The sequence below is a fragment of the Lemur catta genome, chromosome 18, assembly GCF_020740605.2.
Source record: "Lemur catta isolate mLemCat1 chromosome 18, mLemCat1.pri, whole genome shotgun sequence".
In the NCBI taxonomy this organism is placed as follows: Eukaryota; Metazoa; Chordata; class Mammalia; order Primates; family Lemuridae; genus Lemur; species Lemur catta.
In genome coordinates, this window is record NC_059145.1 from 5,156,430 (window position 1) to 5,183,734 (window position 27,305).

The 27,305-nt window shown below is 40.1% G+C and overlaps 1 protein-coding gene across 3 annotated transcripts; it reads right to left on the reverse strand.

The window, feature by feature from the left end:
- Positions 1-2,217: 2,217 nt before the first annotated feature.
- LOC123623422 (zinc finger protein 354B) lies at positions 2,218-27,261 on the reverse strand. Of its 3 annotated transcripts, XM_045530499.1 has the most exons (5): positions 27,061-27,261; positions 26,063-26,148; positions 21,776-21,902; positions 20,729-20,824; positions 2,218-4,260 (listed from the first exon to the last, which is right to left on the reverse strand). In XM_045530499.1, exons 2-5 carry the CDS (start codon positions 26,093-26,095, stop codon positions 2,681-2,683), a joined length of 1,836 nt encoding a protein of 611 aa, XP_045386455.1. In that variant the 5' UTR covers positions 26,096-26,148; positions 27,061-27,261; the 3' UTR covers positions 2,218-2,680. The 3 variants fall into 3 exon arrangements, with proteins under 3 accessions (XP_045386455.1, XP_045386453.1, XP_045386454.1); XM_045530497.1 differs by lacking the exon at positions 27,061-27,261 and having other exon boundaries at positions 26,063-26,823; XM_045530498.1 differs by lacking the exons at positions 20,729-20,824; positions 27,061-27,261 and having other exon boundaries at positions 26,063-26,823.
- Positions 27,262-27,305: the final 44 nt, after the last annotated feature.

A 27,305-nucleotide genomic window follows, 5' to 3' on the forward strand; every position in this document is an offset into this window, starting at 1 on the left:
TTTAAGTACCCAAATATGCATAAATACTACTGTTACCAACATCTTAAAAAATGAGATCTTTCTCCTACCTTAGAGAAAGTCAGTCAGCAGGCAGAAATTCCTTCATCTTCAAATCAAACTTCTTTGCAGTCTCATCTTCCTGTAGGCTTTTTCTCTCCCTCCTGAGATTAAGGATAGTTCCTGCACCTATGCTCTGACTCAGATTCCCACATTTCAGAGGGAACATTTCAGGAAATTTGCCTCACCCAGTGATGTCTTCTTTAATCCACTGTCAATATGTATAGAACATTATTGCCTCAATTATTAAAACAGAAATGCTCCCTAAATCATTTTCTTCTCTTCAATTAAACTTGAAAGTCTTTGACAGCCTACTAGTTCAAACTTCCACGATAATCTCTTCTAGAATAATATGGTTTCTGTTCACCCTGCTTCACTGAAATTTTTCTTGCCAAGGTTCCAATCTCCTTAGTTACCAATTTTTACGTTTTCCTTATTACTTAATATGTAGCACCTGACTCTGAGATTCATTACTCCTTTGGACTCAGTGACATCACTCTTCTGCCTTTTCTCCTATCGATAGTGCCATCCCTTTTCATCTTAGTTTAATTCCTTTTCCTCCATCAACTTCTTATATTGATGTTTTCCTGGGTTTTACCCGTGATCCCTTTCTTTCTCATTCTAATCTATATGCATTCCTGGCCAATTTCACATAACATGATTTTCACTACCAACTATATTTTAATTACTGTTAATTCTAGTCATCCAGCTCACATCTGCCTTTTAGATTTGTCTAACCAATTTAACCTATATAAAATCAAACTTGTTCACCTCTATGTTGCCTATCTTGGTGCACTGTGCCACCAACCATCCAGGTAACTAAGGCAGAGACCTAGGAGTTAATCTACCCTTCTCACTCACCTTCCCCAATTAATTAATTGCAAAAATCATGCCCTATCTATTATTACTATATAAGTATTTGTCACACATTCCTCACCCCACTGTCCTTGAGCTTAGAGCCTCCTTCACATATCATTCAATTACTGTAACATCCCTTACTTCTAGGCTTCAGCCTGTTCAGCTGTCTTCAACCCCCTAAATTCATCCTCTACACATTATCACTTCTGTTCTGCAGTTTCCCTTACTTTAAAAGTCTTTACTTGGTGCCGTAAGTTTTAGAATAAAATTCAAACTCCTTAGTATGGCAAATAAGACCTTTTGTTATCTAGCCACTGCCTTCCTCTCAACCTTCAACATCTGTCTTTCTCGTTTTCTTACAGATGTTCTATAAATGTGCCATGCTCCACCCTCCCACCCAAATCTTTGCATATGTGGTTCCCTCTCTTTAGAATATTCTACTTGTCTCACTTTCTGGAGAATTCCTATTATTCTCTCAAAACTGAGCTCAGGCTTCACTGACTATGGGACACTATTTCTGCTCTCTCCAGGCTCCCTTGGTATTAGTCGCCATTCTTTCTGCACCCTGTGCCAATCTGTATTGTGTTCTGCAACACAGTATAACTTATCTGTTTCTCTATGAAAATCCCTTTAACACGTTATAATTTGCTTACTCATTTGCTATTCCCTTTAACCTCCTCTTCCCTGCCCTCCCCTCCCCACCCAATTCATGACTTCTTTAAGATAGGGCCTATTCCTTTCTTCTGTACAATTTCTAGGGCCCGGGGTAGTATCTGGCCCAAACTTGAGTATAAACAAACATTACCTAGTACACAAGCTCTAAAGTTTACAATCTTTTTTAAAATTTTCCCTTGCAGTCAATTTTTTAAGAACTGGAAAACCCCAAACAAAAACAGCTTTTATTTCATGAATTGCCTCCATTTCAAGCCTGTCACAGGTGAAAGTTTCCTTAAACTATTAGGATTTCATTTGCAGGGAACTAAAAATATATTAACAGCTTTAACCTTGAAGTGATTGCCTAAACAAAACTAAATGTTTCCACTTAAATTACCTAATATTACTGCCCACAGCAGAGCAAGTATGGTTTCATAATTAATATGACTTCAAATAAATAAAGAAAAATAGTTCTGAGAACAAGATTATGAAATGTGTAGAAAAGGTGGGAGGCTACTAGGTATAGTTTGGAAATGACTAGAAGAACAAAGAAAGAAGAGAACAGATTTTTTCTCTTTTTTAATGAAATCCTCGCACAAAGTTTGACAATAGGTCAGGAAGAGGTAAATTTCAGACACTGAGAGGTAGTTTGTGGTTTGTTTTTCTTTTATTTGGTACTTTGCTCTAAAAATGCATCTGTTCTTAAGATCAATTCTTTTGTTTTCTTAGAAAATATTAGATGTAATAAATATACTAGCAGCTTATACAGTTGTTTTTCTAATGAGAAATCTAGCACCTCTGCACCCAGATTTTTCTCATGTTTACATGTCACATATAGTATATACTGCTGTATAAATAGAAGGAAAAAAAACCACTTTTTATGTTACAAATGACCAATATCGATGCCTGCAATTGTGAATTGTTTATCTCAGGATATTTAAAAAAGTGACTGACAATTATGAAAGTTTCCCCCACATTTATTATATAGTCAAGGTTTAGTCTTAAAATTTAATATCTGACAAGGACTAAGCTAAAAATAGGATTTTCTTATATTCATTATAGTGTATCAATCTCAAGTATCTATCCTCTGAAAAGCTTTGGTTTAAGGCTTTTACACATGCAAATCTGTTTTCAAGGAGTCCTCTTCAATATGGATTTTATAATGATTCGTAAGGGATGACCTCTGGCTAAAGAGTTTCCCACATGTATTACATTCATAGGGTTTCTCTCCAGTATGAATTCTTTGATGGGCAATAAGTGATGAGCTTTGTCTAAAAGTTTTCCCACATGTGTTACATTTAAAAGGTTTTTCTCCTGTATGAATCCTCTGATGCTGTATAAGAGCTGCACTTTGGCCGAAAGATATTCCACATTCCAGACATCGATATGGTTTCTCTCCAGTATGAATTCTTTGATGATTACTAAGGGATGAATTACACCTGAATGTTTTCCCACACTCATTACATTTATAGGGTTTTTCTCCAGTATGCATTCTCTGATGTTGAATGAGAGCTGAACTCTGTCTGAAGGCTTTCCCACACACTTTACATTTACATGGTTTCTCTCCAGTATGAATTCTCTCATGAATAATAAGTGTTGAGTGGGAACTTAAGGCTTTACCACATTCATTGCAATTATACAATTTCTCTCCAGTATGAATTATTTGGTGTCTATTAAGTCGTGAAATAGAAGTAAAGCCTTTTCCACACTGATTACATCTGTAGGGCTTTTCTCCAGTGTGAATTCTTTCGTGTTGAATAAGAGATGCACTCTGACTGAAGGCTCTCCCACATTCACTACATTTAAAAGGTTTCTCTCCAGTGTGAATTCGCTGATGGTAACGAAGGGATGAGCTAGATTTGAAGGCATTGCCACATTCATTACACAAGTAGGACTTCTTTCTGGAATGAATTCTTTGACATCCAGGAAGGGAAGTACTACAACTGGAAGGTTTCCTACCGGGATGATATTTATGAGGATTGTCTTGAGCATGGACTTTCTGATGGATAAACAGGCCAGACCTTTTGCTGAAGGATTTACCACATTCTTTACATCTATAGGATTTCTCCACAGTATGGGTCCTTAGGTGCTTACAAAGGGATGCACTATGGCTGAAGGCTTTCCCACATTCTTTACATACATAGGGTTTCTCTCCAGTATGAGTTCTTTGATGCTGAATAAGAGCAGAACTTTGGCTGAAGGCTTTTAAACATTCTTTACATTTAAATAGTTTCTCTCCAGTGTGGTTTTTCTGATGTTTACGAAGAGATGAATTGTGAATGAAGGCTTTTTCACATGTATTACATTTATAGTGTTTCTCTGCTGTCTTGATCTTTGGTTGGTTATATAAATTTGAATTCTGCTTGAAGCTATTTCTTTGTATTTCATATTTTGTAGGTGTTTTTTCTATAGCAAACCTCCGTTGCTTAATGAAGACTGATTTCAGGTTGAAGTTTTGGCCAAATTCTTTATTTTTATGGCTTCCACCTACGGTGAGGATTTTTGTATGGGTGATTGAAATTATTTGTAAACTTGCGGTTTTGTCCTGTTTCTTTAATCTGTCTTCATTTATGCAGGGTTTTTCTAATATGAAGTCCCAGGGTTCATTGCTTTTTAGTCTTTTCCTTATCAACCCCTGAAGTGAGTCTTGAGTTTGAGTTGATTTTGTGGTTTTAGGACTGCTCTTAAATCCTGGGGGTAGGGGAAAAAAAAAAAAGCAATTGCCAACGATTCGTGTGATTAGCTGAGACTAAATGTGTAAAAGGAATAAAGATTAATGATATCTTGATAAAGCATTGCTATATGGCTAAAAGATACTAACAAGACTAAAAAATAAAACATTGTATAAACTAGTAATGGATTACAGCTGAATTAGAGTGAACAAAAGAATAAAGCAAGTTCATTTAAGGAGGGTGAGAGCATAAGAGTGATCAGGAGAATGGAGAATGGAGAGAACGAATTAAGGTAGGAGAGACAGAGTATGGATTAGGAAATGTAGTCTGGTATCTAAAGCCTATGATGGACTCATTCTATAATAATTTCTATAATAATTTCTAAACTTGAATGTCTCCTTTTCCTACATGCCAAACTCCTTTGTAGTCTTCAGATTCAGTTGAAATGTTAACTCCTCTGTGCACCATTTCTTGACTTTGTGCTCCAACAACCAACTTCCCTTAGTATTACCACTTGTTACAGTATACTATAATGTATATATGTAAGGGAATAATATATATCTGGAGACACTGAGAGAACTTTCAACAACTTCTGCAACACTGATAATAAAAACACTCAAAAAAACAGAAATTGAAGGATACTTCCTCAACATGATAAAATACACATACCTTAGTCCTAAAGTTACTATCTTATTTAATGAAGAAGGATTAGAGGTATTTCCACTATGATCAAGACTGAGGCAAGGATACCCATTATTTTCCCTACTATTCAACACTATACTATACGTATTAACCAGTGCAATCACACAAGAGAAATCAGTTAGAGACATAAGAATGAGTAAAGAGAAAGTGAAACCTCCATTTGCTGACAACATATTATATATGAGAAAAATCCCAGGGAATCAATGATAAAATTCATTCATTGAAGTAGCAAGATATGAAATTGACACACTATAATCAATAGCCTTCATTTACACTAACAAAACATTACAGGAATAAATCTTAAATATGAAAAGCATATATGAGGAAAATTTTATAACAGTCTTGAATGACATTAAAGTACACCATAACAAATAATGACCTTTCATTCTTGGACAGAACAACTCAATGTTATAAAAATGTCAGTGCATAGAGCCAGGACACAGATCAGAATTTCTCAGCCTCAGCTGACATCTTGGGCTAGATAATTCTTTGTTGTGTAGGGCTGTGCCGTGCACTATAGAACGTGTAACAGCATACCTAGCCTCTACCCACTAGATGCCAGTAGCACCTTCCCTCACAGCTCCTCCCATCCCCCAAGGGTGTGATAAGCAAAAATGTTTCAAGACATTGACAAATGACAAAATCACCCCTGGTAGAGAACCACCTGTATACATAAAACAAAAATGACCATGACTTGATACTGTTGAAAATGGGAATTCATTATGCTATTCTATTTTTATATATGTTGAAACTTTTCCATAATAAAATTAAAAATTATGTTTTATTCCACTTTCTGTTCCTCCTTGCAATAGGAATGACTGGGTTAATATTTTTCCTATTATAGACTATACCTACTAAGAGAGCTATAATTTTAAAAATTCTGGTTTCTACAAATGAATTTTTTTTAAAAAATCAGTACACAGAGGATGAGACGCTAAAAATATACATTTACTTTAAAACATGCTAAGTAGAAAATTAAAATGCTTATTAAATGACAAAACTTATGTTTAAAGAGTAAATATTAAAGCCTTCTGGGTAGCTGAAGACAATGTCGGGTGAGTGTTAACCAACCTATCAAAATTTCTTCCCCAAATAATAAGAAATAACTTCATAACTGTAAGACTTTTATGTAAGACCTCACCCTCAAGATTACTTGAAGACAGAGAATGTCAAAACTTTAAAATAAATGTAGGGTAAAAGAAAAAGTGGATGTTAGGGAAGAAGGCAGAGTAGGAAGCAGAAGGGTTCTGTCTATCCACCTAGACAATAACTGAGCTGGTACAATGTGTCTGATATAACTATTTTGAAACTCTGGAATCTATTTGATGGCTTGCAGCTTCTATAGGAAGTCCTGGACAGTAAAATTAAATTAATTTCAGCGAGTAGCAGCTACTACTCCTAGCCCCTTACCCCATGCGAGGCAGCCATACTGGCATTCCTATAGCACCCCTTAGGAGCCAGGGTGGCAATAGGGACCTTCTTCTCCCAATAATGGGGATCTGGGTGCTGACTGTGGATTACTGCTTTGGATCATGGAGATGCAGACACAAAGGCAGTCTGTCACTGTTGCAATCCCCACTGAGCTGAAGTGGGTTCCAGAAGATTTAAGGGACAATGCCTACTCCCCCCGCGATTTCCCTGTTTTTCCAATCCTGGGAGCCAGACATTTAAGGATAAAGACAGACATTCAAAAGTAACTGTATACAAGGGAATTCAGGAAGTCACTGCACATGGCCAGGGAAAGGCACAGGCTCAGAAAACAAATCAGAGCGCCCTCAGTTTATATACCTCAGGCAGATTCCCAGAGCAGCAACACCCTACAACAATAAAAAACACAACCAAACCAAAACAAACCCCGCAAATCCTGGGGAAAGGGGAGAATCTGATTCCCACAGTAATTAACACATTATCATATCCAGTCTTCAACAACAGAAAAACACAAGGTATAAAAAAAATAGGGAAAGATGGTCCATTCAAAGGAACAAAATAAATAGAAAATATCTACGAGGAAGACCAGATGGTGGCATACTACACAGACAACTGTCATAAAGATGCTTAAAGACCTAAAGGAAAATATGAACCAAGTCATGAAAATGATGAAAAAAATGGAAATACCAATAAAAAAGACAGCAAACAAAAAGAAACAAAAAGAAATTTTGGAGTTGAAAGCATAAAAACTGAAATTAAAATTCCACCAGAGGCATCCAAAAGCAGATATGAGCAGGCAGAAGAAAAGAACCAACAAACCTGAAGATAAAGCAATTAAAATTATTGAGTCTGAGGAACAGAAAATATTGAAAAAATGAACAGGGACCTGTAGGATACCATCAACCAGACCAAAATATGCATTCTGAAAGCCCTGAAAAGAGAAGAGAAAGGAGCAGAGGGAGCATTTGAAAAAATAACAGTTATAAACTCCCTAAATTTGATGCAAAATATGACATCTACAAATCTAAGTTTAACAAATCCCAAGGACAAACTGAAAGAGACCCCTGCTGAGACACACTATAATCAAACTGTCAAAAGCCAAAGTCAAAGTGAGAATACACTTGGTACTTGAACAACATGGTTTTTTTTTGGGTTTTGTTTTTTTTTTTTTTTTTGAGACAGAGTAGTCTCACTCTGTTGCCCAGGCTAGAGTGCTGTGGTGTCAGCCTCGCTCACAGCAACCTCCAACTCCTGGGCTCAGGCAATCCTCCTGCCTCAGCCTCCCGAGTAGCTGGGACTACAGGCATGCGCCACCATGCCTGGCTAACTTTTTCTATATATTTTTAGTTGTCCGGTTAATTTCTTTCTATTTTTTAGTAGAGACAGGGTCTTGCTCTTGCTCAGTCTGGTCTCAAACTCCTGACCTCAAGCAATCCTCCCACCTCGGCCTCCCAGAGTGCTAGGATTACAGGCATGAGCCACCACGCCCGGCCAAACAACATGGATTTGAACTGCACAAGTCCACTTATATGCAGATTTTTTTTCAATAAATACAGTCAGTCCTTCATATCAGTAGATTCTGTATCTACAACCAAATGCAGACCAAAAACACAGCATTTGAGAGATGCAAAACCCACAGGTGGAGTGAATAGACTTTTCCTATCTGTGGATTCCACAAGGCCCACTGTGGGACTACAGTATGTTCAGATTTTGGTATTCGTGGGCATTCCTGGAGCCAATCCCCCTGGATACCGAGTGATAACTATTGAAAGCAGCAAGACAGAAAGATTCTCAATAGCTGAGGGAGTTTGTTACTACTAAATCTACCCTGCAAGAATTGCTAAAGTGAGTTCTCAAGTTGAAATGAAAAAATTCTAAACAGTAAGTAATCTCAAGCCACATGATGAAATATAGATCTCCGGTAAAGGTAAATATACGTTCAATATAAAAATCAGTATTATTGTAATTTTGGTTTTTAGCTCAACTTTTTATTTTCTACATGATTTAAAAGACAAATGCGTTAAAAACTTGGGGGGATGGGCGGGACATGGGCAATATATATAACCTGAACTTTTGTACCCCCATAATAAGCTGAAATAAAAAAAAATGCATTAAAAAAACACTTATTAGTCTATGTTTTTAGATACACCATGTATAAAGATATAATTTGTGACACCATTAATTGAAAAGGGATGGGGATGCAGCTGTACAGAAGCAGGAATTTTTGTATGTTATTAAGGTGAAGATGGTAAAAATTCAAATTAGAGTGTTATGCATTTAGAATGTTAAATGTAATTTTCCTGGTAACCAAAAGAATGTCGTTATACAGTGTACATAAAAGGAACTAAGAAAGAAATTAAAATGTTTTACTACAAAAAAATCATCTAAACATAAAAGAAGACACTAATGTGGAAGTCAGACAAAAAAGATATGAAGCATACAGAAAACAAATAGCAAAATGGTATATGTAAGTCCCTTCATATCGTAATTACTTTAAATGTAAATAGATAAAACTTTCCAATTAAAAGACAGAGATTGGAAGAATAGAAAGAAAACAATCCAACTATCTGCATACTATAAGAAACTCACTTTAGATCCAAAGATACAAACAGGTTAAAAGTAAAAGGACAGAAAGATATTCCATGTAAATAATAACTAAAAGAGAGTGGGACTAGCTGTATTAACATCAGACAAAATAGACTTTAAAACAAGAAAGGTTACAAAAAACAAAGAAGGATGATGTTATATGTTAAGAAAAGGTTCAATTCAGCAAGAAGATATTACAATTATAAACATTTACATAACTAATAACATATCCTCAAAATATTTGAAAAATAAATTGACAAAGTTGAAAAGAGAAACAGATAGTTCTACAATAATAGCTGGAGACTTCAATACTCCACTTTCAATAATGGATAGAACAACCAGACAGAAGATAGGGAAGGAAATAGAGGACTCAAACAATAAATCAAGTAGATCTAACAGTCATATGCAGAAAATGCTACCAAATAACAACAGAATACACTTTCTTCTGCATGGGACATCCTTCAGAATAGACTGTATGCTAGGACACAAAACAAGTCTCAATAGATTTAAAAATATAAATATCATACAAAGTATCTTCTCTGACAGTGTATCTTCTCTAATAGTAACTTCACTACAGTGGGGTACAGTTAGAAATCAGCAATAAAAATAAAACTGGAAAATTCACAAGTGGAAACTAAACAACACACTCTTAGATAACCCATGGGTCAAAAAAGAAATCACAAGGGAAATCAGAAAGTACAGATGAATGAAAATGAAATAATAAATTATTAAAACTTATGGGGTACAGTGTAAGCAGTGCTGGGAGGAAAATTTATAGAATTAACTATCTAAATTTACAAGTTAAGAAATTAGACAAAGAAGAACTAAATGCAAAGCTAGTGAAGAAAAGTAATAAAGCCAGGAGCAGAGATCAATAAACCAGAGAACAGAAAAACAAAACCAAAATTGGTTCTTTGAAAAGATCAACGAAGTGAAAAAACCTTTAGTGAAGCTAAGAAAAAAAGAGAAGACACAAATTACTAACATCAGAAATGAAAATGGGAACATTAATACAGATTCTTTAGACATAAAAAAAGATTATAAGAAAGTTCTATGGGCAACTATATGACAACAAATTATATAATCTGGATGAAAAAGACAAATTCCTAGAAATACAAAACTTACCAAGTTGGAATCACAAAAAAATAGAAAATCTGAGTAGACATATAACTAGTAAGGAGATTGAATGAGTAATCAAAAACCTCCCAACAAAGAAAAGCCCTTCAGATGGTTTCACTAGTGAATTCTATCGAATATTAAAGAACACGAGTCCTTCTTAAACTCTTCCAAAAAATTGAAGAGGAGGGAACACTTCCTAACTTGTTCTATGAGATTAGCATTGCCCTGAGAACAAAGCCAGACAAAACACTACACTACAAGAAAACTATAGACCAATATCCCTTAAGAGTACTAATTCAAAAATCCTCAAGAAATTTGAAGGGAAAAAACCCACTTCAAAACTCTCAAAGGAATAGTGCCAAGACATTCACTTCATATGCTAAATTGTAAAGGTAAACAAAGCATTAACAATGCGTATGAAGACATTCCATTTAGATAAGAAGCCCACTCAATCTGCCTCTTACCACAGCCAATGAAATTAACACTATTCTCTAATAGTATTTTATATACAAGCAGTGTTTGAATCTCCCCAATTGCCTCATTTTTCTCACTTAGGAAACAAAAGAGGTTCACCCAGTGTTTAGGTGGTACATCACTTAAAATTTATCTGTTGAAGTAAAGGTCATTTGACCTACAAAATTCCACATATTCTGGCAATTGCACACCTGTAGTTCATTTAACATGTTCCTCTACCTCCTGTGTTTCTTATAAATTAGCAGATTGACCTAGAAGCCTGATCAGAACCAATTTCAATTACTACATTATATCCAGAGGCATTAATATCTGGCTGTTTGTTTTTATAATGTTAAAACTGATGAATGAATTCAGGCTTTCTCAACCCGATATATCTTATAAAGTTCTCAATCAGCTTTTCACCTCATGATTTTAACAACTTTTGATGACCATTGACTAGGTCCGTTATCTCATTAGGGGTTACAAAAGTAATACTCTATCCTTTTTTTTTTTTTTGTATTAACTAGCTGGAATTATTCTAATAAAAAATAACTTTCCTTCATAAACTAATGGTTAGCCTGAGGCATAGTTCCTAAAGGAAAGGCAGGATATTCTGTTTTTCCTCTCCCTCTATTTACTAGTGTGTAAAATAATGACTTGGTCCTTTACCATTCTCCAAAAGCGAGTGGAGTATTTTTAGTTTTAAGTATCAACATGAACTTATGCATTTTAACATATGTCATGTTTGTTTGGTTTTTTGTTTTTTTTTTCCTTTTAAAATGTAGGTTGGGTGCAGTGGCTCACAGCTGTAATCCTAGCACCTTGAGAGGCTAAACTGGGAGGATCACTTGAAGCCAGGAGTTCGAGACCAGCCTGGGCAAAATAGCAAGACCCCAACCCTAAAAAAAATTTTTTAAAATTAGCCAGGCACATTCCTGTAGTCCTAGTAGTCCCAGCTACTCGGGAGGCTGAGGTAGAAGGATGGCTTGAGCCCAGGTGTTTGAGGTTGCAGTGAGCTATGATGATGCTACTGTACTCTAGACTGGGTAGGCAACAGAGCCGAGATCCTGTATCAAAAATAAAAATAAAATAAAGTAAAATAAAATAAAATAAAATTCATTGCATTCATTACTCTTTTTCATACTCAAACTGTCCCACCTATGTGCTAATTTGAGTCCCTTCCAACTAGCTCCTGACATGACTCATTCTTCTTGATAGCTTTCTTCCTTTTCTACAGGACAACATATTCTAGACTCATCTTACACATTTACTTCCCAGAACTGTAATCAGACATTTCTCCGGTGAACCCTGGTTCCTTGCAAGGAAAAAGCATATTTAAAAACTGTAGGGAACTTACAGGTGTTCATGGCTACTGGGTTGATCATTCTTTCAAGACCTTTTTAGAAGATAAGGCTAAGAAATAGTTTTTTTTTTCTTCTTGAGACAGAGTCTTGCTCTGTCATCCGGGCTAGAGTGCTGTGGTGTCAGCCTAGCTCACAGCAACCTCAAACTCCTGGGCTCAAGCGATCCTCCTGCCTCAGCCTCCAGAGTAGCTGGGACTACCGGCTCACCACACCCAGCTAATTTTTTCTATTTTTAGTAGAGACAGGGTCTCGCTTTTGCTCAGGCTCGTCTTGAACTCCTGACCTCAAGTGATGCTCCCACCTCAGCCTCCCAGAGTGCTAGGATTACAGGTGTGAGCCATGGGCACCCAGCCTAAGAAATACTTTTTAAGTGAGACTATACACCATGAGTTCCTTCTGATGTTTTCAATTCAAATTGTAGGAAATCTACTTTTTCATATTATATTTGCATCTTTTTTCTCTTTTGTTGAAAACTGGATCCTAATGATTTTAAGAAAATTACTCATTTTCTCTTCTTTTCTTTCTTTCTTTCTTTCTTTCTTTTTTTTTTTGAGACAGTCTCACTCTGTTGCCCAGGCTAGAGTGCCGTGGCGTCAGCCTAGCTCACAGCAACCTCAAACTCCTAGGCTCAAGCGATCCTTCTGCCTCAGCCACCCGAACAGCTGGGACTACAGGCATGAGCCAACATGGCCAGCTAATTTTTTCTATATATTTTTAGTTGTACAGCTAATTTCTTTCTATTTTTAGTAGAGACAACGGGGTCTCACTCTGGCTTAGGCTGGTATCAAACTCCCGACCTCGAGTGAGCCACCCACCTCAGCCTCCCAGAGTGTTAGGATTGATTACAAGGCATGAGCCACCGCGCCCCAGCCTCCTTTTCATACACTATATATCAAAATAAAAATACCAGTATTATTGCTAAAATATTATTAAAAATAATTTAAGATTTATTTGTTTGCAATTCTTTTTGTTCTTAGGCTATACCCCACTAGGACATCCAGTCAAATTGCTATGTTTTAAAGATACTTGAAATAATTATTTTCTGTCTGGTTAGGCTACTACCTTGAAACAAAATGAGGTTCATTTGTTTCATTTTTGCTCTCCATTTTTAGGGATTTCTTTTTTCATTTTTACTTAATTTTGTTTAATAACTTTTAAGACACTTTCATAGGTCTAAATTCAAAATTATAAAACTAGGTACCTTCAGAAAAATAGATCCTACCCCTGTCCTCTCTTTTTCTACCTTTACATTATAATCATACAGATTTGTATCACCTTCTTTCCTACATAAAAGTGTGATATATACTATTCTGCATTCTTCCCACTGGTCATAATACATTCTGGAGATCCAGATTCCCCTAGAGGAAATTACAGAGGTCTACTTCATTCCTTTTTTACAGCTGCATAGAATTCTACTGTGTTGATGTAACAACATTTACTCAAACAGAGTCCATTGATGGACAAATGGGGTAAAGTCTAATTTAAAATTTTCTAATTTTTTTTTTAAATAAAAAACACATATAATTTCTTTCTATTTTTAGTAGAGACAGGGTCTCGCTCTTGCTCAGGCTGGTCTCGAACTCCTGAGCTCAAACAATCTGCCCGCCTCGGCCTCCCAGAGTGCTAGGATTACAGGCGTGAGCCACGGCGCCCGGCCTAAAATTTTCTAATTTTAATACATCTATAACTTACATTGGTACAAGTAAAATCCTCTATCATGTACATCAGGTATGGAACACTTCAGGATTCACTTTATAAAGGTAGTATTAGCTTTATATGACAAAGATAATAAAAGAATTTATAGACCAATATTGTTCATGAATATAAATATAAAACTTCTAAACAAAATATTAGCAAATAGAATTCAACAATACATAAAAAGAAGTATACACTATGATTAAGTGTGTTTATTCCAGTGTTGTGAAGCTGGTTCAGTAATTGAAAATCAATCAACATAATCAACAATATTAACAAGAAAAGAAAAATCATGATCCTATTAATTGATATATAAAAAGCATCTGACAAAATCCAACACCCATTCATGATAAACTCCAAAAAAATAAGAATATAGGGGAACTTTCTCAACCTGATAAAAAGCATCTGCAAAAACCTATAGCTAACATTATACTTAATGGTGAAAGACTGAATGAATGCTTTCCACCTGACGCTGGAATAAGGCAAGAATGTTTGCTCTCACCACTCTCACTCAGCAGAATACTGCAAAGTCTAGTTAGTGCAATGTGGCATGAAAAGGAAATAAAAGGTATACAGCAGAAAGAAAGAAACCCATCCCTATGTAGATGACAGTACATAGAATCCTAGGGAATCTCTAAAGCATTACTTAAAAGGAAGGTCACAGGGTACGAGATAAACATATAAAAATCAATACTATTTCCATTTAATAGCAATGAACATGTGAGTACTGAAATTAAAAGTATAGTACCATTTATAATTGCTCAAAAATACTTAAGTGTAAATCTAACAAAATATTTACAGGATTCACATGATGAAAACAACACTGATGAAATAAAATAAAAAAGAGCTAAATAAACAGAAAGACATACCATGTTCACAGATTGAAAGACTCAGCATAGAAAGGACTGCAATTTTCCCCAAATTAATATACACATTTACCACAGTTCCTATCAAAATTCCAGCAAGATTTGTTTTGTAGATATAGGTACGATTATTCTAAAATGTATATCGAAAAGCAAAGTAACTAGAATAGCTAAAACAATTTTGAAAAAAAAGAATAAACTGGGAACAATCACTATACCCAACATTAAGGCCAATATATAGCTGCGGTAATCAACACTTGTATTTGCCAAGGAATGGACACATAAATCAATGTAACCGAATAGAAAACCTAGGAACAGACCCATACCAACATGCCCAACTGATTTTTGACAAAGGTACAAAAGAATTCAGTGAAGGAAAGATAGCTTCTTCAACAAATAATGCTGGAATAACTGAACGCTCATAGGCAAAAAAAAAAAAAAAAGATCAACCTAACCATTCATGTAATACAACAATTAACTCAAAAAGCATCATGAACATAAATGTGCAATTTAAAACTATAGCACTTTTAGAAAAACACAGAAGAAACTTGTGACCATCTAAGGATAGGCAGAGTTCTTACTTGACACCAAAAGAACAATCCATAAAAGGAAACGCTGATAAAGTGGACCTCACCAAAATTAAAACTTTTGTTCTGCAAAAGACTCACTTAAGAGGATAAAAAAACAAACTGCAGACTAGGAGAAAATATTTGCAAACCATATATCCAACAAACAACTACTCTCTAGAATATGTCAAGAACTCTCAAAACTCAATAGTTAAAAAGTCCCAAACCACCCAGTTAGAAAATGGACAAAAGATGCAAACAGATATTTTACCAGAGTATACAGATGCATAAATTATGTTCAACATTAACAGATGTTAGAAACCTGCAAATTAAAATCTCAATGTATTTCACCATACAACTATCAGAATGGTCAAAAAAAAAAAAAGTAGTGACAAGGCAAAACGTTTCCAAGGGTGCAGAAAAGCTGGATCACTTACACACTGCTCGTGGAATGTAAAATGGCATATACACTCTGGAAAACAGTTTCGCTATGTCTTCAAAAACTGAACATGCAACTACCATATAAACTAGCAATTGTACTCCTGGGCATTTACCACATAGAAATAAAAACTAATTTTTGCACAAAAACCTGTACACAAATGTTGACAGCAGTGTTCTTAGTTGCCCCAAATTAGAAATAATCCAGATGTCCTTCAACAAGTGAATGTTTATACAAACTGTGGTATGTCCATTCCATGGAATACTACTCAGCAATCAAAAGAAAACATGCACTGATATATACAACTACTCAGATGAATTTCCAGAGAATTATGCTAAATGGGACAAAAAAACCAACCCCAAAAGGTTATATACACTGTGTTATTCAATTTATGTAACATTCTTGAAATTATAAAATTAGACAAATGAAGAATACATTAGTGGTTACCAGGGGTTAAGGAAGAAGACAGTCAGGGAATAGGGGCAGTGAATAAGAAGGAAGTGGGTGTATATTAAAATGAGTAACAAAAGGATCTTTGTGGTGACTGAAGAATTCTGCATCTGCATTGTATCAATGTCAGTATCTTGGTTGTTGTATTATACTATGGTTTTGGAACTGAGAACAGGAATACGGAATTTCTCTTCTTACAATTTCATGTAAATCTACAATTATCTCAAAATAAAAACTGTTTTTTAAAAAAGTAAAATTCCCCCAATAAGTAAAAAATCAAATTTATACCATCCTCTGAATCCAACATCCTTCCAGTGTTACCATCCCAGTGAATGATAATCATTCTCCATTCCAGAACAAGTCAGAAACCAAGCAAGCATCCCTGACAACTCCTTTGCCTTTATCTTACACATCTAATCCAAGTCCTGCTGCTTTTTAGCTCAGATATTTCTGGAACTGGTTCACTTCTTTCTGTCTCTATCACCAACAACATATCCAAATCATTCATGCATTGATTATATAACTGGAAGCCTAGTTACGACCAGGCACTCCTTCAGATACTGGGGAAATGGGACTGAATAAAACAGGCAACCCCGCATAAGGGAGCTTAGAATGCAGAGGAAGAGACAGATAATGAATAAACACGCACTATTATGCACTGAAGAGCATGTGGAGGAATACAAAGATAAAGACTATGGAGGATGGAGGGCCGTGTTTTAGATGAGTTGTGCCTATCTGAGCAACATGAGAATGTGAGTCACATGGGCTGGTGGCCATGAGAGAACAGTCCTGGACAGAAAAAAGCAAGTGCAGAGGCCCTGAGGTGGGAGCCAGGGTGACTAGAATCCTCGAATGAAGGGCAGAGTGGAAGGAGGCGAAGGTAAAGAGGCAGCCAGGACCAGGCCACGATGGGGACTCTGGGTTGTGCTCCATCGGGTGGAAGCCACTAGAGCTTTTGGGCATGGGAGCAATATGACCAGATTTACTTTTTAAATAGATTGTTCAGGCAGGTACAGGGAGAAAAGACGTTTAGGAGGGGAGGTGCAAGGCCCATGTAGGAGTCTCTGCTGGGGAATAAGAACAAGACCAATTCAAGCACATCACACAGGGCTATGCACACTGTGGCTGCACTTTGACCTGGTCAGAACCACCATATATTAAAGCTATTCCAGCCCACTTCACGAGGGCTGCTGCTAAGCCCTACCGCACCCTGTGCAGACCAGAAGATGCCCCTCCCTGTGCGCAGATGTAGACCCAGCAAACCTTGCCAGGTGCCCGGTCAGCTGACACCCCTGCACAGTTCAGTCCACCCTAGATGGCTTCTTGCATGAAGAAAACAAAAGAAGAGAAAAAGACAAGGAAAGAAAAACAATTTTTCATTGGAAGGAACAGATATCCAGATCTCTGGAATTTTAAAAGTTTTAGATTCCAAGGATATGTGCACATTTGGGGCTGAACCAACTTGTACTTGAGATATACACTATTCTCAGCACTACTCCTGCAGAAAAGCACCACCTCAGAGATTACACTCTGGGTTCATTTCTTAAGCAAGAGACCCAAATGAGAGACAGCCTTTGAGTCAATCTCCTCTCCCGTATCTCAATTTAGAACTTAACATATTAAGGGATGACATGAGTTTGATTTTCTTTTCTGTTGTTTTTTTTCTTCCTACTGGTGAATAGTTTTGAAGAGAAAATAACTTTGTAAAAGTACAGTTTGACCCCAGTGCAGTGGGCATGCCTGTAATTTCAGCTACTTGGGAGGCCAAGGCAGGAGAATCACTCAAGCCCAGGAGTTTGAGGCCAGCTGGGCAACACAGCAAGACTCCATCTCAAATAAAAAAAAGAAAGAAATTTGAAAAAGTACATTGAGGCTACTGGAGGTTCTAGGAAGTGCTGTCCCTGGGAGCATAAGCTTTTCCGTCACAGGTTACTCAAAGTGTAGATTTTTAGTTCTGGTCTGGAGTAAATAATCTGAGGTAATTCCAAGAACATCCTGGTACTTGAACAGGGCTCCCAGCGAAGTAAGCTCCATGGGGAAAGGAAGCTGTTCTGAAGCCACCTTAGTCTAAGCAGATGGGAGCCCTGCCAAGGGTGCAGCACGGGCACAGGCACAGTGAGCACCTAGGACCCCAGCTGACTTCCATCTTTGACAAAGAAAGGAGGGTCATCCCACCAAGAGGAACTGAGCAGACAACAGCTTAGACCTCCTCCACTTACCAGAATCTGCTCATGGTTCTCCTTCAGGGACACCCTCCTGAAACTGAAAGGGAGCCATGTGATTCCACTATGAGGTGCCCCAGCATCCCTCTGGACAGCTCTGGACTCATACATTCTACTCAGTTTAATCCCATCAATAGTCACTTCTCTCAGCAGGGGACTCACTCAGCCATCAGATGCTGTCAAGGTGAGGGGAAAGGGAACAATTCTTTCTTCTCTTCTTCTGATCTTTCCCACCAGACTCAGGACACACCTAATAACTGGACTAATGTCCCCCCAACTCAACTGGCTCCCTGCTGCCTGTGTTCTGCTTATGTTGTGGTGGCCTCTGGCAGTTTCCATAAAATGAGTGTATTTCTCCCAAAGAAGAGTTAAAAAGATAGACAAATGTGGTTCCCATAACAAAAACTCAAGCTATAGTGAGGAGGAGGCTCTTTCTGGCTTGGGGCTTTCAGGACTGAGGCAGCCTGCCCTGCAGCTCCTCGCTGGGCCCAGGGTATGATGGGCGGTCACTGAATCGTCTGGACCCAACAACAGCCTCCCACATGCCCATGCACCGCATCCACCAGGCTGGGTGGTGCAGGATGTGAACCTGGGCCTGCCTCAGGCTACTGATGGCTTTTCAGGGCCTGCACTTGGTTCTGAAGCACCCACCAAAACCTGTGACAGGACCTACAGCTCTCTAGGGCACCTCTTCTGCCCTTCTCCACACTGGATTTTTTCTCTGGACCTTGACACACGCCATTCCATAGGCCTAGAATGATTCTCCACATCCTGGGATGCCCAGGACCTTCCTCAGGGAAGCCTCTGCCAACACCACCCCTCCTGTCCTGAGTCCTCACAGTACTGTGTGTCTCTCCCACATGGTCCTTGCCAGCGCGTGTCCTATGCACTGTGCACGCTGAGTGTGTTTACCCTTGTCCTCCCCATGAGACTGTGAGCTCCATGAGTGCGAGACCCATGTTCACCCCTCTCTGCCCAGTGCTGCCAGGCCAGCACCTAGCACAGGGCTCACTCATTGCTGATGAAGGGATGGCAAAGCCAAAGGTGACGGTTCCAATCTGGATCCCCCAGAGTTGGGGCCCCCCAATACAGCTCTCAGTCCCCAACTGCTATGACAGTGTCTTTCCCATTCCTCTCCTCTGATCAGGCATGGTCACAGATTCCTCCATAACCACCTTATAAGCGTTGGTTTCCTGGGGTTCTGTCCTCTTAGTTCTCTCACCTGGTCAGCTCAAGGCTTCAAATGACACAGTTTTGCTGACACAGATCCCTGACCTACCTCATGAGTCCCAGCCCTGTCTATCTTGCACCTCTTCCCACAGGTGACCTCTACCTGAGTGTTTCACTCCACCTCAAATGAAAACTATCCCACACTGAAGGCCTACACCCTGATCACACTGGCTCCTCCTTCTGCCTTATGAACCCCATGGCAAGTGCCCTCTCCATTCTCCATACTAACTTCCTGCCTCCATGACTGCAATAAACTCTGTAAAGTTTCCCACCTCTAGTTTTGCCTCACTTTAAATCTATACCCTAGGATGCCTCCAAATTGACCATTCTTATTAAATTCAAATCACTTAAGAATTTTATGAATAGCCAGGCACGTTGGCACACACCTGTAATCCCAGCTACTTGGGAGGCCAAGGTGGAAGAATTGCTTGAGCCCAGGAGTTTGAGACCAGGCTGGGCAACACAGTGAGATCCCAACTCAAATTAAAAAAAGAACTTCATGAATATATTTTCTGTGAAAAATTAAAACATTATAAGGAAATAAAGTCCCGTTTCATCAGACTCATTCTCGATCCCATTCCAAATGTAACTAGTGTTGCCAGCTGTGTCCTCCTAACCTTTCCTTCTGACTTATCTGCACATTACACATAAAGACACACACACACACACACACACACACACACACACACAAAACTTTCATTAAACATAAATGGTGACATGTCATAATTATGCTCTGTAACTTGCTTTAGGCCTTAACATGCCTTGGAACTCTGTCCACATCAGTGGGCTCTTTTGTTTTCACTGTGGCAATGTCTGCCAGAGTAAGGATACACAAGGTAGCTTCTTTTGCCATTCTTCTATTGAAGGACATTTAAATTATTTCTGATTCAGACGAATCTTTCTAAGATATCAAGGATCATATAATTCTCTGTTTAAATCCTTCAATGATTTCTAGTCCTCCATCAGACAGTACATATCTCTTAGAACTGGACCAGAGCACTTACTATGTGGCCCTTTGCCAGCTTTCTAGGCTCATTTCCGTCCTCACCTCCTTTCCCCAAATGCATACCCTAAGCTTTAGCCAGAATTAATTACTTGCAATTCCTTAAATACATTGTTTGTTGAATGAATACATAAAAATGCAGCCCTCTTCTGAAACAACAGGATAAAAGAAGAGATTCTGAGAACGTCCTTTGTGAAGTGATTACAAGAGAATAAGCTGAAGCTCGTGTCTAGGAGCCTTCCTTTTCCTCACCACTTCCTGAGGACCCTGAAGGGAGTTTCCCAATTAAACTCTAGGCTGCAGCTCCTCTTATTAACCAGACAGATGCCTGCAGCGATTCCCGGGCCTCTCAGACCCACCCACTCACCTAGAGAGGGTCTGCCAGGACTTTCTCTGTCTACCTTCCAGGGATCTTCTCCTTGCTGCAACAGTGAGATCACTTTTGGTTTGGTAAATGGGAGTCCTGCTCACAGACAAAAACAAAATAACAACAACAACAAAAAAACCAAAAATCAGAAAAAATCCCAGAAAAACTCAACTTGGTTTTGACACAAAGAGGAACCCCAGATTTAACAGGAGGGTACAAAGAGCTTCTATGGGGTGCTCAAATTATGCTCTCATGCTGTGAGGCGATGTCTTAAGGAAAAGGCAAGGGACTTGTCGGATTTGACTTTGGTATAATTAATTGTATGCCAGGGAGGTAAGATGAACATGCAGCCTTGGTAATTAGCAGGGTACTACTAGTTTTCTACAGAACAGGAAATGTTACATATATAGACTAATTAAAAATTGTAAGCAGGCAACTATGGGAAAGGATTATGTACCAGGTAGCTTGTTTAAAATGAGAAAATACTCCCTTTCAAAGAAGGGCAGTGGTTAGCAAACTACAGGTTGTGGGCCACATTCAGACCACCACCTGTTTATGTATGGCCTTGTGCAAAGAATGGTGGTGGAGAAAGAGAAATGTTACAAAGACCATCATATGGCCCACAAAGCCTAAAATCCTTACTACCTGACTCTTTATATAAAACGTTTGCCAACCCCTGGAAAACCCAAGTAGGAAAGGTAAGTGGTAGATCCAGAGGATGATCAAAGCCCTACTGAGAGATGTGCAAACAAACCACAGAACAATCATTGTGGGGAAATGATGCCCTGATCATAAAGAAACTTCTAATGTGCAATTATACAGAGGGGAGCGGACGATTATCAACACTGCCTTCTCCATTCCCATATGTGGGGCAATTCCATGCCTGTAAGAGAAAATGTGTTTTTAATGTTTATTTATAGAGATATGATTTGTATAATCCTCAAACTCAGCTAAAGTTTTTTGATGACCTGCAGCTCTTACTCAGGGAAGGAGGTGCTGAGATAGCACAATTTCTAAATTCTGTATCTGCGGGGGAAATGTCCTTACCCAGTGAGACCAGGTTACTATAGTTCTCCAGCATCACATCTCGGTACAAGTTTCTCTGAGAAGGATCCAGCTTTCTCCACTCATCCCGACTGAAGAGCACAGCCACATCCTCGAACATCAGTGACACCTGCAAGGACAAGCCATTCCAGCTCACCCAGACCACCCCTCACAGAGTGAAGAGGGCAGCAGTCAGGGAGGCATACAGGGTACCCATGAAATGCTTCTGATACTATTCAAGGTCCTAAAGCCTCCAGGCCATTTGTTTAATGAACAATTGACTAGTGACAAATATTAATATGTACTGAGCAGCATGAACCAGGCCTTGTGTTAGCCACTACAAGAAATGTGTATAGGGATTGAGGCCATTAGTGGGAGTGTTAATTAGAATTATCTTGCTGATGGTGATTTGAAAATACATATTAAAAAGCTTACAAATGTGTATATTCTTTAACTCACCAATTACTATATTTATACTGTAATGAAAAGTGCAAACAAAAAGATACCATCATGGTGTTTGTAATAGAAAAAAAATGGAAACAATCTAAATATGCACTGATGGAGACTAGGTAAAATAATCACAAAACTATCTTTCTGCTTACTCAGAATAGTTCTCTTTTACTGAATGTTTTACATAGGCCAGATACTGTTTTTAGAGCTTTATATTAATCTTTAGTATATACTTTATTTAATCTTCTCATATGAAGAAAGTACTTGTATTGTTCCCACTTATACAAGAGAAAACAAAGTCACAGAGAAGATAAGAAATTTGTCTAAAGTCACGCAGCTATTCAGTGGTATAGCTGGGATCCAATCCAGTGGATGTCCTAGGCTCCATTCTTAACCACTCTACAAAACTGCCTCTCAGAACTAACCACATAGAATAGATAAGATAATCCACACAATGCACTTAAAACCATGTCAAACTCATATTAAAGGTTCAACTATTAGCTATCATCACATCAATGTAAAGAAATACTATGCAATCATTAAAACTGGTGGTGTAAGTTGATATTTGTTGACATAAAAAGACATATACGTTAAGTACAAAAAGGAGGTTATGTATCACTGTGTTTAGCTTTTTCCCTTTTTTTTTTTTTTTTTTTGAGACAGAGTCTAGCTCTGTTGTCCCAGGTAGAGTCAATGGCATCATCATAGCTCACTGCAACCTCAAACTCCTGGGCTCAAGCGATCCTCCTGCCTCAGCCTTCCGAGTACTACAGGTGTGCACCACCATGCCCCGCTAAGTTTTTCTATTTTTACTATAGACAGGGTCTTGCCCTTGTTCAGGCTGGTGTCAAACTCCTGAACTCAAGCGATCCTCCCACCTGAGCCTCCCAGAGTGCTAGGATTACAGGTGTGAGCCACTGTGCCTGGACACTTTTTTTTTGGGGGGGGGGGACACAGCCTCGCTTTATTGCCCGGGCTAGAGTGAGTGCCGTGGCATCAGCCTAGCTTACAGCAACCTCAAACTCCTGGGCTCAAGTGATCCTCCTACCTCGGCCTCCGGAGTAGCTCAGACTACAGGCACCAGCCATCACGCCTGGCTAATTTTTGTTTCTATTTTTAGTTGACTGGCTAATTTCTTTCTATTTTTAGTAGAGTTGTTCCTCCCTCTTACTTAGGCTGGTCTTGAACTCCTGACCTCACGCAATCCTCCCACCTCGGCCTCCTAGACTGCTAGGATTACAGGTGTGAGCTACCACGCCCAGCCCAACTTTTTAAACATTTTTATTAAAAACTAAGAGATAAACACACACATTAGGCAAGGCCTACACAGGGTCAGGATCATCAATATTACTGTCTTGCACCTTGTTTTGGCCCACCGGATGGTCTTCAGGGGCAATAACATTCATGGAGTTGTCATCGCCTATATCAACAATGTCTTCTTCTGGAACACCTCCTGAAGGACCTACCTGAGGCTGTTTCAGTTTTGTTTTGTTTTTTTTTTTTTAATGTAAGCAGAAGGAACACTCTCTAAAATAACAATAAAATGTATAGTATAGTAAATACATAAGCCAGTAACAAGTTGTTTATTATCAAGTATTATGTACTGTACATAATTGTGTGTGCTATATACTTTTATAGAACTGGCAGAGCAATAGGTTTGTTTATACCAGCATCACCACAAACACGTAAAGAATGTCTGTGCTACAACATTACAATGGCTACAACACCATTAGGTGATAGGAATTTTTCAGCTCCACTATAATCTTACGGGACCACCATCATATATATGGTCTTTCATCAACCGAAATGTCATTATGAAGCTGACTGAATACATACACATATATATACACACATGTATACCTATATATAAGCAGAAATACATATACACATACATGTAAGTATGCATGGTTTATTCTCTAAAATTTCCACCATGATCCTTCAAAATATTTTCATGGTAAGAAAGAGCATGAAATTATTTACATATTGAGGAGGAATACAAAAAATGATCTTTGCCCTCAAAGAATTTACAATGCAACTGGCAGACCAGAAAATCCATGTAATAATCTGAACAATGAAAGAAACTGCATAGCTGGATAGGACCCTACACCACCTTCTAGTTCAATCCTTGTTTTCTCATTTTAAAGACAAGGAAGAGAGGTCCAGCGCATCTAAGACCCCAGATCACATGTTTTACTAGTGGCAGTGGCAGAAACATAACTCCATTTTTATAACTGTAAACCCAGTATTCTCTGTCTGTTCTCTCTCTGGTCTTAAACTTACCATCACTGAATTTCACACAGAACATGAGGTACTGATGCCTGGGCAACAGGCACGGTTACGAAGGATATCATACAGATTCACTTGCACACAGGGATGGAGAAGATTCTGGGCAGGAGAGCAACTGGCTCTGTTGCAATAGAATGGGAAAGGCTTAAAGGAAAAAGAGCAGCCCAAATATGTAATGGCAGGTCCTGGCCACAGCCTCAGAAGATCAGACCCTACCGTATTCATGGAACCAAAAGATAATGCCACATTTTGGAAGAGCTCTGGTAACATGTGGCTGGATTTGCCTGTGCTACGAAAGATGTACCAACGGAATAAATGGACAGTCTAAGCATGAACTAAAAGCCAGACAAATTCGGATTGAATCCAGGTTACTTGACTTTTCTGAGCCTCAGTTTCCTCCTATATAAAATGGAAATAATTGTGCTATTGTGATTGTGAGAAATAACAAATGTAAAGCCCTCAGCACATTCCCCAGCACTTTAGACACTCGATAAACATTAACTATTATTGTAAGATGAAGAATAAATAAACGACCAGTATCGTCTGGGTCACCGAGATACGTAACAGTTCCTATCTATCAATATAATCATTAGTATAATACCACTAGGCTACCACAACCACCACATATTGAGCAGGTACCATGTACCCAGCCCTGACGTAAACTTTCCATACACTAATTCACACGATACTCTCACCTACCCTAGGAGACAAGCATGGTTGCTATTTCCATTTCATAGGTGGGAAAACTGAGGCACAGAGAGGTGGAGTTATTTATCCAAGGCCCACAAACAGCAACAGAGAAGGGTCAAAACCTGGCTGTCTGGCTTGAGAGCCCCACTTCCTAACCACTGTGTACACTGCCTCTCCAATACCAATATTCCACAAAACCCTCCCTCCGGCTTCCTGACGGATCTTCTCTCTACCCTCAGAGTCAAGAGACCTCTCCACCTGTGGCCCCTGCAACATGGCTCTCCTTTGTTCAGGCATCATCTCACCTGGTTGGGGTGCCTCCCTCTCTCCCCCCAAATAGAGACAAAAACGGCAGGTCTAGATCAGTTTTCAAGAGATGGTACAAACAATGCACATGATCCATAAAGTTAAGAGGGACACAAAACTAAAAACTATGAGTTGGAGAAGACTAGAGAAGGTATCACGAGAATTCTCAGGAGAGGAAAGAAAAAGAAAAGCATTCTCACCAGGGGTAGGAACGGGGACATGGATGAGTGAAGGAGGCAGGGCTAGAAAGGATTTTTCCCAGGTATGCATGTTTGCTCTGTCCCTAGTGACGTAAGGACACGGGACGTCTTACCTATCAAATCAGTAACCACGCAGTGGATTGAGATTAGTGAACAAAAGTGTGTCTATTAGGAAAAGAAACGAACACTAGACATGGACTGGGAGGGTAGGGAAGCACTTCCTAAGAATCCACCATTCCAAGGTAAAGGGTCTTCTGCTCTGAAACCTGGTGATGACTGTATCGGGTAGAGAACTTCAGTTAGAAGGTTAAAGACAAAAACCTCCATCCACTACGAACAGAGACGGCAGTGAGCTCACCTGAGACCTTGCTTCCCTTTGCTCACTAGCCATGTCCTCCTCTGGGCTCCTCCCCTGAGGATGGGCGCAGTCTCCACAAGGCAGATCTGCGAGAAGAAAAGGGGAGCCAGGAGGAAGCCCCTTGTGCTTTCCACCCCTGAGAGCCAGCAGCTCTGAAATGCTTACACCACCCGAGAATGACCCCATGCGCCCTCAGAGAGGGAAGACAGAAGGACCTAGGAGTCCAGAGAACCAGAGAGAAGGGCTGGGCCATGCTGGTCCAGGCCCCAGCTCTTGCTGGCTCAGAGTCCAGAGAACAGGACTCTTAGCAGCGGCAGCGACTCCCTGAGCCCCCTGCCCGACATCGTCAGTCCCGCAGCGCCAGCTGGCATTGCTGGCGCCCCCATTTTACAGATCAGGAAACTGAGGACAGAGTGGGGGCCGCTCGTCCCGGTTCACACCACCAGTGAGGGTGGCACCGCGACCAGCCCCTGAGCATCCGCTCCGATCTCACTGAGTGCGGTTGTCAGCTGTCCTCCTCCTCGAGCCTTTCCCACCCGATGCCTCTCGCTCCCGTCAAGGAATCAAATTCCAGACGTTTACAGCCAATTCCCTCAAGAAAGGAAAATGCTGGAGGGGGGCCGACTGGAGGAGCCGGCCCAGGCCCTGCCACGGGGGAACCAGGCGCCTCGCTGCCGCGGAGGGCACATCGCTGCCCCGCGCCGGGACGGCGCCCGCGCCGAGGGAGGAAACGCATCCCCCAGCGTCCGCCGAGGCCGCAGCGCCGGGCGGGAGCGCGCCGGGAGGGGCCTGCGGGCAGCAGGGGGCAGGCCGGGCCGGCGCCCGCGGGGACCGAGCGCACGGCCTGGCGCGCCCGGGCCGGCGTCGCGGGGCGGCCGGTGGGGGCCGGCGACAGACGCGGAGGTGCTCGCTCGCACCCACCAAGGCCCCGCGGAGCCCCCGGCGCCGCGTCCTCCCGAAGCCCGGGTCCGCCGCCCGCCGCCCCCTCTGCCGCTCACCTCCCCGGGCTCGGGGTTCCCGAGGGCCGCGCCTCCCCAGGTCGCGCTCACAGGCGGGAGGCTGGGAACTGCCCCCGCCGGGCAGCAGCCTCGCGTCCGGTCTCCCGCCGGGTGACAACCGGGCGAACCTCAGGCCCCGCGATCGCTCGCCCGGCGGCGAACGCTCCGCGGCCCGCTCGGGTCCGGGAGGCGGGGCGGGGAGCGGAGCCGGGGGGGGGGGGGCCGCACGTGCCTCTGGGAATTGT